Below are 11,380 nucleotides of genomic sequence, written 5' to 3' on the forward strand. Positions count from 1 at the left end.
GCCCGGGACGTTCTGGGAGGGCTGCCCTGCCATGCCAGGCTGCGGGGCACCCACGAGGCTTGCAGACTCAGCATCCGACCCCGCCGGTCCGGCCCCAGTGGCATCTAGCTGGCAGGTGTCATCCTTCAGCGAGACCAAGGCCCACCAGATCCTGCAGCAGAAGCCAGCGCAGTACCTGCGCTTCAACCAGCACCAGCTCTCCCGAATCTACCCCTCCTCCTACCGCGTCGACTCTAGCAATTACAACCCGCAGCCCTTCTGGAACGCTGGCTGCCAGATGGGTGGGTGCCAACGGTGCGATGGTGAGGAGGGGCTAGCCCTGGCCGGCGTGGACCAGTCCCTGCAGCCTGGCGCTGGGGCCATGAGGGTGGGGTCTGTCCTTGGCGCTCTCTCCATTGCTTTGGAGGGTATCTCCTGAGTGCTGCCTGCTGTGCCAGGCTGGGGCAGGGTCCTTACACCCCCGGGCAAGGTGGGAAAGAACCTAAGGTCTGTGGGGTCAGTCAGGTGGTTTGGTTAAGGCAGCTGGGCCCTGCATGGCTGACTGTACGGTTTAGAACCAGACTTAGCAGCTTGAAAAACACACCGGGCATGTATGTGTGCATGCCCAAAATCCCAAGAGAAGGGACTGTGGAGTGGCCATCCCCCCATGGGAGATTTCTTACTTCCCCTCTCTGTCTCTCTCTGGTGAGTGCAAGTGCCCTATAGAAAACTAAAAGAAAGAGAGAGAGAGAGAGAGAGAGAGAGGACCCAAGGTTTGCCCATGCTCTCCTGGGGGGGTTTCCTGGAGGCTGGCTGTGCTATATGCCAGGGGACGTCCTGCCAGGACACATACACATAGCCCCAGTCCTGCACAGCTGTGGCCTCCAGGGCCCAGTGCATAGTGGGCGAGTGGCCGACTTGTAGGTCGTTGTGCAGGGGAGAGGGCTGGTGTGACAGGAGGCAGGTGGCCTCAAGCCTGAGGACACGTGCCTGAAGGACTGGGTACTGACCCGGGTGGCCTGTGTCCTCCCTCCACAGTGGCCCTGAACTACCAGACAGAGGGGCGGATGCTGCAGCTGAACCGGGCCAAGTTCAGTGCCAACGGCAACTGTGGCTACGTGCTCAAGCCCCAGTGCATGTGCCAGGGTGAGGCATTAAGGGCTTGGGTAGACCTCTTGGGAGGACCCTGGAACACTGGAGTTGGGGGCTGCACAAGATAGCAAAGGGGATGGGCAGCTTTGGCAGGCTTCCTGGAAGCTCATGCAGCTCCCAGGGTGCTGGGAGGTGGGGGGAGTACTCCTCTGCTGGGGTGCAGTGAAGGACCCCCACTCCACCGAGAATCCAGGGCCGTTCAGGAATTAGGGAGTCCTTCTGCTGTGGCCCAGACCCCATGTGAGAGTCCCTGGTAGGATTTGTCAGTGACTTGGTGCCAGCCGTTCTCCGACGCCTACCCACTGTGCCCAAACTCATCTGTGGGCCTCGGGCCAAGTCCCTTTAGTCCAAGAGTATGGGCTGAGCAGTTTGAGGCGCCTCCCCTCCCCATCAGATGTCAGCCTTCTCCCTGACATGCTACAGGTGGCTGGCAGATTCCCCCCCACGTTAATGCCGGCCCTTCGCCCACTCCCTCGGCTCATGCAGCACCACCTCTCACCTGCGCTGCGCTCTCCTGGAGGTTGTCTGCCCGAGCAAGGCCCTGGCTGCTCTTTTCACTGGGACTCTATTACTGCCTTTAGGGACCCTGCTTGCCACTGGGAGGGACGGGCTTTGTGCCACATCCTAGGGAGGTCAGAAGGTCCGAGCGACCTGCCTGCTGAGATTCCTCCCTGCCTCCACTTGGGCACAGCTCCTGTCCTTGCTATGGGTGTGGGATAGGGACTGCCGGCAGTGGCACTCAGTTAGTTGGTGTGGGCAGGGGCTTGCTGAAGGCTGGGTTCACTCACCCTCAGCCCTGGCATCTCCTCAGGTGTCTTCAACCCCAACTCAGAGGACCCCTTGCCTGGGCAGCTCAAGAAGCAGCTGGTCCTCCGGATCATCAGTGGGCAGCAGCTCCCCAAGCCTCGGGACTCGATGCTCGGAGATCGTGGGGAGGTAGGAGGGCTGGCCCAGGCACAGATCAGGTGGGGAGCCTGCCAGGAGGCAGGCTGGAAGACAGCCCCCAGGTCCCAATGTCACACTGGACCCCTCTGTCTTCAGATCATTGACCCCTTTGTGGAGGTGGAAGTCATTGGGCTCCCCGTGGACTGCAATAAGGAACAGACCCGCGTGGTAGATGACAACGGTGAGGGCTTGGGCATGGCGGGCTGAGGGCAGGTCAGAGGGCTGGCCCAGGCACCCACAGGTCAGCCTGTGCCCACGGCCCTGTCACAGCCCCCGTGTTGGTGGTGACAGTTTGACCTGGGGGAGGGAGGCGGTGAAGACACCCACCATGTAGAGTGCCCAGGTGCTCTATCTGGTCCAGTCCACCCTTGGGGGGCTGCTCCCTTGGCCCCCACTATCAGTGTCACTCCCTTTCCCACTGGGTCCCGTAGGGTAGGTCCTGGGAGATGGCATGAGCTAGATGGCCTCTAGGTTGGACTGTGGGGGAGACAGGCCCTGCCCATGTGATATTCCTCCCTGGAACCTCCAGGATTCAACCCCATGTGGGAGGAGACCCTGGTGTTCACGGTGCACATGCCCGAGATTGCACTGGTCCGCTTCCTTGTCTGGGACCACGACCCCATTGGTCGCGACTTCATCGGTCAGAGGACACTGGCCTTCAGCAGCATGATGCCAGGTGGGTGGGGGCCCAGCGTGGGGGAGAATGGAGCCCTGAGCCAGTGCCTCCCCCATAGCAGTGTGCCCCAAACAACCAACTGAGGGCTCCGGGGCAGGGCAGGGTGCGCCAGCATCTTGGGAATTAGCAGCTGCTGTGGGTACCTGAGCCTGGTGACAAAGGGAGAGGACAGTGAGCAAGCAGGCCATGGGGTAGGGGTGGGGTGTGGCCTGTCAGGAAGGGTCACCCAGGAAACATCCCTGCAGGAGGAGGTGCAGTGAGTGTTGAGCCCACGTGAGCCGAGTCTCCAGGACTGGGCTCATAGGCCAGATTCTGGGCCTGGGCACCTTTAAGTCAGAGTGCAGGCCAGTGTGGGGGTGGCAGGTGGCAGCCCTGGTGAGCTTACAACCCTGCCGCTCTAGGCTACCGGCATGTGTATCTGGAGGGGATGGAAGAGGCCTCCATCTTTGTGCATGTGGCTGTCAGTGACATCAGTGGTAAGGTGAGTGCTACCTGCTGGGCCTCCTGCTCTTGCCTCTCGCCCCACGTTCCCAGCAGTGTCCCCAGAGCCAACTCCTGACCCCGCAGTGAAGCCTAGCAGTTACTTCTCTGGACTTTCCCCCTGGTACAGGGGCTGTTGGGGGACACCTGACCCTGAGTAGGAACCCTAGGGCAGGGTGTAGGGCCCAAGTGTCTCCCCCCTAGGAAGGGGTGCCCTGGGCGTCCCTCGCAGTGTATGTTTCCCTCGGTGGCCTCCCAGGCCCTGCCCTGGCTCCTCAGCAGGGATGGAACACAGCAGGCTTCCTGGTGCTGACCATCCCCCCTCCCTCTCCTTCCGCTTCCCAGGATCGCAGGAGATGGCTGCCCGGGTCAGCCCCATTTCTTTCCCCAGCACATTAGCCTCCTGCCCCCGGCCAGGCTAGAACGGGGGTGCCTCTGCAGGATGCTCTTGGCTCTGACTTTCCCAGGCTGCAGAGCCTTTCAAACCTTCTGGGTCTGGGCCCAGTTGTGTGCTGGGGTCTAGCACCCTTCGGTGAGGTTGGCACTGGGGTCCTGTCCAGAGCCCAATACTAACAATTTCTCTCCTGCTGCACTTGTGGGCCCGGAGATGCCCACCGGACGCGAGCTCCGCAGCATCCAGCTCTCCGCCTGCCGTCCATCTGTCTGTCGTGTGTCTGCCTGTCTCCGCGGGCCCACAGGGCTCCCCAACCCTGGCCGCCATTGCCTCCTCACCTGCCTTCACTCTGTCTCTTTGGTCTTGCAGTGTGGGCTTCTCTATGTCCAAAGTCTACTTTTAGAAGCACAGCCTTGTTAGGAGCCTTGAAGGTACCCCACTGCCACGGGACGGTGTAGCCCGCCGCCCCCACTTGCATGCTCAGGCCGCACCCCACATTAGCATCCGTGACTCCTGGTAGCATCTTGGAGACTGTCAGCTCATGTGACATGGATCATGACGTGGTTCCGGGATCCCCTGGGCCATCCTCAGCCAGGGAGTGGCATTTAGGAGGCAGATCCAGGATTCGGCGAAGGCCGCCTGCCGTGTGCCTATCTCCCTGTGATGCCTGCCCTCCCTCCCCACTGGGCTCTCTCACCTTCCGTCTTCCCGGCCCACCCATCAATGGCCCTTTCTCTGGCTGAGATCTCTTGAGCACCCCTTTGGGCCCCTTCCCTTTTCCTCTTCTTCCCCCTCTGTCCTCCACCCCTGCCCCCACCCCCAAGCTGTCATTTCTTAGTCTTGCTCCCTTTTCCCTCCTGGGTCTGTGCAGACCACGCCTGGTGCCTGGGGTGGGGGATGTCCCTGAGCTCAGGAATCCAAGCCCGAATCCTGGATCTTCCTCTAAATGGCTTTCCAGCCCCCTTCACCAAATTGCACTGGATTTGGGATCTTGAATCAGGATGCTGATTCAAGTGCTGGCACTTCAATGCCTCTGCCCAGAAGCGCCCCTGCTGGGGGTGACCTGCCCGCCAGGCCCGGGGCCACTCTGCGCACGAGCACGGCCCATCAGGGGGGAGCGCTGGGTGTTGTTGGGGTTTCTGGGAAATGTGGGGGTACCTGGCATGTGAGGATCCTTCTGGCCTCAGCATACCTAAGATGCAGCTGCCTGGCTCTCTCCAGCTAATCTCAGAGCCCCTTGGTTGTCCTCCTCAGGCAGGGAGGCTGCAGGAACCGCCCAGGCCCAGTTGTCCAGGCTATGGCCTGGTGACCTGGGGACTGGAAGCCTGAGTCCATTTGGACAATGGTTTATAGAGTATCTTGTCATTGGCCCTCAAGAGCTGTGTGAGCAGAGAGCAGGGTGATGAGGCTGGGAAAGTCTCCCTGGGGGACTTCAGGAAGGCTTCCTGTAAGAGGCAGCATCTCCGGGGGCCAGGTGCTTCACCAGGGGAGTGGGCAGGGTAAGGACCACAGGAGATCAGACTTCAGCTAACCAAGCTGCTGGCTGTTTGCTTTTATGGCCAGAAGCTGGTGGCTGAGGGCAGGTAACCACAACCCAGGGTGGTACCGGCTGCCAGTTTCTCCGTCTTTCTCGCCATGTCAGTACTCCCTGCGTGCTCCTGTGCCAACGGTCTGCTGGAGTTTGGGGGCGGGGTGAAGTACCTTAGAAGAGGTACAGGTGTGGTGGGCTAGGGCCTAGGTTTGAGATCTCTTCTTAGAAGGACTAGGGGAGAGGCCTTCCCCGGTCCCTCGGATATGTCACCAGCACCCGCCTCTACCCAGAGTGGAGATGGGTGGCCCTTATTCAGGCCATAGCAGCCACTGGCCTGTGGAGAGCCTGCCCCTGTGGCAGATGTCCCTGGCTGGCTAGCCATGGGCGGCCCTGGCCCAGCACTCCAACTTGCTTGCCTGTGCCCTGTGGAGAGCTGGCCCCACTGGTTGCAGCCGCGGTTGGGCTGGGTGTTGCCCGGCACCCGCTATGTGGACTCCTTTTCTTGCAGGTCAAGCAGGCTCTGGGCCTAAAAGGCCTCTTCCTCCGGGGCTCAAAGCCCGGCTCACTGGACAGTCATGCTGCTGGGCAGCCCCCGCCCCGGCCCTCCGTTAGCCAACGGCTCCTGCGGCGCACGGCCAGCGCCCCAACCAAGAGCCAGAAGCCAGGCCGCAAGGGCTTCCCGGAGCTGGTGCTGGGCACACAGGATGCGGGCTCCGAGGGGACGGCTGATGATGTGGCACCCCCCAGCCCTGGCCCTGCTCCGGAAGCCCTGTCTCGGGAAGGGCCCGGCAGTAGCAGCCCTCGAGGTAAGGCACTGGCGGCAGCGGCAGAGAAGAGCCTGGCACAGGTGCAGACCCCGCGTGGCCCCGAGGGCCCTGGGCCTGCAGGCATGGCCGCCACATGCATGAAGTGTGTGGTAGGCTCCTGCAGCGGCGTGGATGCTGAGGGCCTGCGGAGGGACCGGCTGCCCAGCCCAGGGCCTGTGGACAGGCATGCAGCCATCAGCCAGCAGCCCCAGGCCCGGGCAGACTCGCTGGGAGCCCTCCGCTGTGGCCTGGGCCCTCGAGCAATCCCAGGGAAGAGCAGGGGCCCTGGGACCCGGCACCTGGGGCCAGGCAGCAGCGGTTCCATGTCCTCGGACTCCAGCAGCCCAGACAGCCCGGGAAGCCCCAAGGTGGCCACCCACTGGCCCGAGGGCACCCACAGGCAGCAGCCGGGGGCCCTGCAGGGAGAGATGAATGCCTTGTTCGTTCAAAAACTGGAGGAGATCAGGAGTAAATCCCCCATGTTCTCCACGGGTAAGACCAGCGGCTCTTCCCAGTGTCCTGTGATGTCTTCCTGCATGGCCTCTGGCATGGCCTGGGCCTAGTGTCACCTGCTGCTGCTTCCATGTCACAGAACCATTGCCTTGGTGTGCTCGTGGCATCTCCATTGTATTTTGCTCCATTGGCTTGTCCTGCGGCCCCTTCCGCCCTGGCCCTGCCATCTGATCACGAGGCCCTGGGACTCCGGGAGGGTGTGCTGTAGCGGAGTGTGGTCTCAGCACGTGCTGGGCACTTCGTGCTTTCTCAAGTCCGGGAGACTCGCCATGTGAAGCCCCCTCCTGCCAGGTCTCAGCAAGGTGCTCCCTGAGAAATGACCCCTCCCTCCTCAATCGCTGAGCCCACGCCAACCTTCCCGGTCGGTGCCTGCCCCAGTCGCCCCTGATGTCCTCTCCGCTCCCCGCCTCCCATGCTTCTAGAGACTCCTAGTGCGCTCAGAGTTTACAGACTGCTGATGGAGCACAGTCCATGTGCTCTGGGGGCCCGGGTTCACTAAAGCCTGGGCTGGCCGAGCAGCTCAGCTCCAGGAGCCTCCAGGAGCCCCCAGGGCCGTGGCGCCAGACACGTGCTGGCTGGTACTTAGCAGGAAAGCAGGAGAGCTGAGCTGGCTCCTGAACTCCAGCCTGGGAGGGAGGGATGTTCCCTGAGCCTGTACCCGGCCACCCTATGCTCCCCAGCGTACCTGCCCAGTCTCACTGTCATCTGTCTGCCCACTGCCCCGCCCCACTCTGACCGCATTCTCCTTTCTGTCCCCGCACCCCATGCTGCCTCCGTAGTTAGGAACTGAGAGCAGCCTTGCCAGGTAACGGGGCCCAGCCCCTCCGTGTGCTCTGTGCTGCCCCAAGCCCCAGGAGGGCTCCGTGTGGGGAGAGGCACCCAGGCTCCCTCCCCCAGCTCAGCAGCAGCAGGGGGGACACTGAGGTTGCCTTTGTTGGATAAGCACAAATGGAGAAGCTGCTGGGTGTGCCCTCGGGTGGGAGGCTGGCCCTATCGTCCCTTGGCACAGAGGCCTACGGGTTATCACCCACCCCTGACACAATTCTCGTCTTTATCTCTGTCCTTTCTGCCCCCCTTCCACTCTGTCTCTATTTCTCGGTCTCTCTGTGTCTCCCTCTGTTCCTCTCCCTCTCTCTTTCTGCCTCCAGACTCCCGCCCCTTCTCCATGCAGCGGTCGATCTCCCCTCTGTGCAGCCTGGAAACCATCGCTGAGGAGCCAGTCTTGGGCCCAGGACCCCTGCCACTGACGGCCACCCTCACCAGCCCCTCCCAGGAAGGGCCCCAGTGCCCTGCAAGCCCTGGAGCCAAAGTGGCGAGCCTTCCAGGGATGGCTCTGGGAGCTTCCAGGGACTTCCAGCTCAAGACTGGAGGCCACAGGGACCCTGAGGACTCCCTAGAGAGCGGGCAGTGGCCTTGTAATGATGGATGCCCCAGTGGGGCACGGGAGGGGAGCCCTGGCAGCCAGCGGGACGGCAAGAATCACCTCCGGGTTCCGGGTCATCTGCCCATGGTCAGAAGGGCCAAGAGTGAAGGGCAGGTGCCCTCGGAACCCCTGGGCGGATGGCGGCACCTGGCTGGGCCCTTCCCCACCCCCGTTGTGTATTCAGACGCTACTGGTGGTGACCGGCTATGGCAGCGACTGGAGCCGGGCAGCCACCGTGACAGCGTGTCCTCATCCTCCAGCATGTCGTCCAGTGACACTGTCATCGACCTCTCCCTGCCGAACTTGGGCCTGGGCCGCAGCCGTGAGAGCCTCACTGGGGTCCCAGTTGGACGCCTGCCCCCTCGGCCCTGCTCAGCCTCTGCTGCCCGCCCGAACTTGACCCCCGTGACCAAGAGCAAATCCAACCCCAACCTGCGGGCTGCCAGCCAGTTGCCGCCCGTGCCCGATGAGCTGCGGCCTCGACCCCTAGCCCCGCGTCCACCTGGACTGCACCCACGGCTGCACTGGGGACGCCTCTCTCTGGTGGGCCTCCAGGACTGCCCTGTGGCTGCCAAGTCCAAGAGCCTGGGGGACCTCACTGCCGATGACTTTGCCCCCAGCTTTGAGGGCAACTCCCGCAGCCTGAGCCGCAACCTGGGCCCCCCTGGGGGTGTGCATCAGGCAGAGCCAGGAGCACGGAAGGATGCCCTGACAGAGCAGCTGCGCTGGCTGACAAGCTTCCAGCAGGCAGGGGACATCACGTCACCCACCAGCCTGGGCCCGGCAGGGGAGGGGGTGGTGGGGGGCCCGAGCTTCCTGCGGCGCTCCTCCTCCCGAGGCCAGAGCCGTGTGCGAGCCATCGCCAGCCGGGCCCGCCAGGCCCAGGAGCGACAGCAGCGACTACAGGGTCTGGGCCGGTGGGGACCCCCAGAGGAGGAGCGGGGCACCCCCGAGGGTGCCTGTTCTGTGGGCCATGAGGGCTGTGTGGACATACCAGCCTCCAAGGGAGCCCCCGAGCAGGTGCCAGGTGCTGCTGACGGCCTCCTCCTGCTGAGACTCTGACCCTGCCCTGGCAGCTGACTGCCCACCCTCCCCAAGGCCTGCTGGCCTGGGCAGCCTTGAAGGCGGGGGGTGGGTGGGGGTGTCCAGTGTGTGTTCAGGAGCAGCCAGGGCTCCAAAGCTGCATCCCTCACGGCCCTCTGCCGAACACACCAGCAAGGGCTGTGCTCACGGGCGTGTCCTCAGCCCTGGCCTTCCTCCTGCACGTACGCCCCACAGGAGCTGCAGCTCGTGGCCTGCCAGGTGCCCACAGGATGGCGGCAGTGCACGCTGCCAGGCCGGCCCACCAGGCAAATTTTCCACCATGTTTTAAGATATATATATATATAAAGAGATTTAAATTTTTAGAGGCAAAACTTATACATTAAAATGATGCTAAGTCCTTTTCCATTTTTTTAACCTGGTTTTTAGCCTGTGGGTGCGTGTGGTGTGCGTCTGCTCACGTCCGTGTGGACTCTCGTGTGCGTATGTTTCCCAGGAATGCTCGTTATGTGCCCAAAGCTGCCCGGAAGGTTGTCCCTGTGCCCCCCGCCCTGACTCTGTGCTTTGGCTTGTTCTGAACAAACTGTCCTCTGTACTGGACGTTGTGAAGACTCTTTGTATACTCCTGAACACAGCTCCAATAAACACGGTCATGCTTGCTCGGGGTGGCACTCACTCCTGCGGCTGGTAGCACGTGTCTGCATCCTCAGCGGGCTCAGCTGAGGGGCTCTCCATCGTGGGACTACAAGGCCCATTCCTCGGGAGCAAACTCCTGCCTGGGACAAGGACCCCCAGCCCCAGTGGGGCCGCTCTGCCCCTGCAGCCTCATAGCATGTGGTTTCACAACCGCGCCATGTCTGAAGAAGCTGGAGTGCTGGTCAAGTCTATCCTCTGTCCTCAGTGGGGGCTGGTGTGGGCAACCCCACAGCTCAGGGAAGTAGGCAGCGTCCCCCCCTCCCTGAGGCCCAGTGCAGACGAGCTCCCACACCTGCTGGGCAGAGCCCTGTGGGTATCAGGGTCAGGCGATCCCGCCCTTTGACTCAGGCCCACCAGACTGGCACTGCTCACCCACTGCCAGCCAGGCCCATATGGGGCAGGCTCAGGAGTGAGGATGGGAGCAAGGGGTCTGGGAATGCCTCACAGTGCTGAAGGGGTAAGGCCTAATCAGAGCTGGGGCCTCGGGAGGAGGGCCTGAGGACTCCAGGTCTCCTGGGCCAGGATGAAGGTGGGGGAGGTTATGGAGACCTGGGAATGTGGCTTCCCCTTGGGCAGCCCAGTGCTGACACCTACTGCCCTCTGGTGGCCATGAGCTGAGGGGCCAGGAGGGCAGCAACACCTAGCATGTGAGCCATGTGATGGGACTGGTGGGGCCCATCCCAACTCCCAGGGCAGGCACACCAGTGGGGGCTTGAAATGGTCACTGGGCACTGCTGGGCAGCAAGCCCTAACTCCTAGCTGGAGAAAAGAGGATGGAGGTAGGGTATTCGTGTGGGGGAGGCTGGAAGGCCCTTGGCCTGGACTTCTCCTTGGGGTGTGCCCTACCGCCAAGCAGAGCAGTGTGAAAAGCAGTGCAGGTCACCCAGCGAGTGCCTGAGGGGTCTCACAGTGCAGGCAGAGCAGCAGCAGCAGCCTTGCTTTCCTGGGGGCTGTGGCAGAGCGGGCAATGGCACGGCCTCCTCAGGGCCAGGCCCACAGCCCAGCAGCCGGGAGAGCTTCGACTGGGTGAGGCTGAAGCCCAGGGCTGCAGAAGCCCACCGAAGGTGCTCCAGCTCCTGCCTTGGCCACCATCCCGTGCACGTGCCAGAGGGCCCACCTTCCAGCGCAGGGCCTGGCAAGTCCTCTTGGTGTGGCACGGCTGTGACATGGCCGTACATGCTCTCATGTCTGTTCCCCGGGAGACATGCCCGCTGAGGAAGGCTCCTGGGGGCCGCGAGAAGCCGCCCTCCCCAGGCATCTGTTCCCAGGGCTGAGGAACAAAACCCACAGTCTGTGCTGCTCCCTCTGAGAGCCCTTGAGGCAATCAATGCCCGGGCCTCCGTGCGCACTCGAGTCAGGAGAGCTGCTCAGCGCCTCGCGCCGTTCCCAAGATGCTGCTCACTAGACAAACACACTGGGGGCAGTGTGTGCCGTCTGGGTGAAGGGGAGAAGCGTGGGGACCCAGGGACAAGGGGTCAGAGGGAGAGGAAATGCTTGGTGTCCAGGACAGTTCTGGAAGAAACTGGAGGGAAAGGCTCCACACTTAGGCTTCCCGAGGTTTCAGACATGCTGGAGACGAGCAAGGCTTCCCAGGCCACCTTCAAAACACAACAGCAAAGGCAGCCATGGCCTCACTCTTTAAAAACTCTATTTGGTGCATGCCATGAGGCGCTGCGCTGTCAGACATATGTATGTATATTTATATATTTATATATATATGTATATATATATATATATATAAAAG

At 62.2% G+C, this 11,380-nt stretch overlaps 1 protein-coding gene across 2 annotated transcripts in view; it reads left to right on the plus strand.

The window, feature by feature from the left end:
* PLCH2 (phospholipase C eta 2) overlaps nucleotides 1-9,593 on the plus strand; it is a 45,052-nt gene extending 35,459 nt beyond the window's left edge. Inside the window, exons 15-23 of one of the 2 annotated variants that reach the window (XM_027765435.1) lie at nucleotides 99-281; nucleotides 1,018-1,125; nucleotides 1,943-2,067; nucleotides 2,173-2,257; nucleotides 2,606-2,752; nucleotides 3,154-3,233; nucleotides 5,666-6,455; nucleotides 7,256-7,281; nucleotides 7,625-7,687. In XM_027765435.1, coding sequence (XP_027621236.1) covers nucleotides 99-281; nucleotides 1,018-1,125; nucleotides 1,943-2,067; nucleotides 2,173-2,257; nucleotides 2,606-2,752; nucleotides 3,154-3,233; nucleotides 5,666-6,455; nucleotides 7,256-7,266 — 1,529 coding nt within the window. In that variant the 3' untranslated portion in view covers nucleotides 7,267-7,281; nucleotides 7,625-7,687. Of the gene's footprint in view, nucleotides 1-98; nucleotides 282-1,017; nucleotides 1,126-1,942; nucleotides 2,068-2,172; nucleotides 2,258-2,605; nucleotides 2,753-3,153; nucleotides 3,234-5,665; nucleotides 6,456-7,255; nucleotides 7,282-7,624 lie in introns of both variants that reach the window. The other variant, XM_006161172.1, reaches the window with a different exon arrangement.
* The last annotated feature ends 1,787 nt before the right edge of the window (nucleotides 9,594-11,380 follow it).

The sequence above is a fragment of the Tupaia chinensis genome, unplaced genomic scaffold (assembly GCF_000334495.1).
Source record: "Tupaia chinensis unplaced genomic scaffold, TupChi_1.0 Scaffold138365_1, whole genome shotgun sequence".
NCBI classification, from domain to species: Eukaryota; Metazoa; Chordata; class Mammalia; order Scandentia; family Tupaiidae; genus Tupaia; species Tupaia belangeri.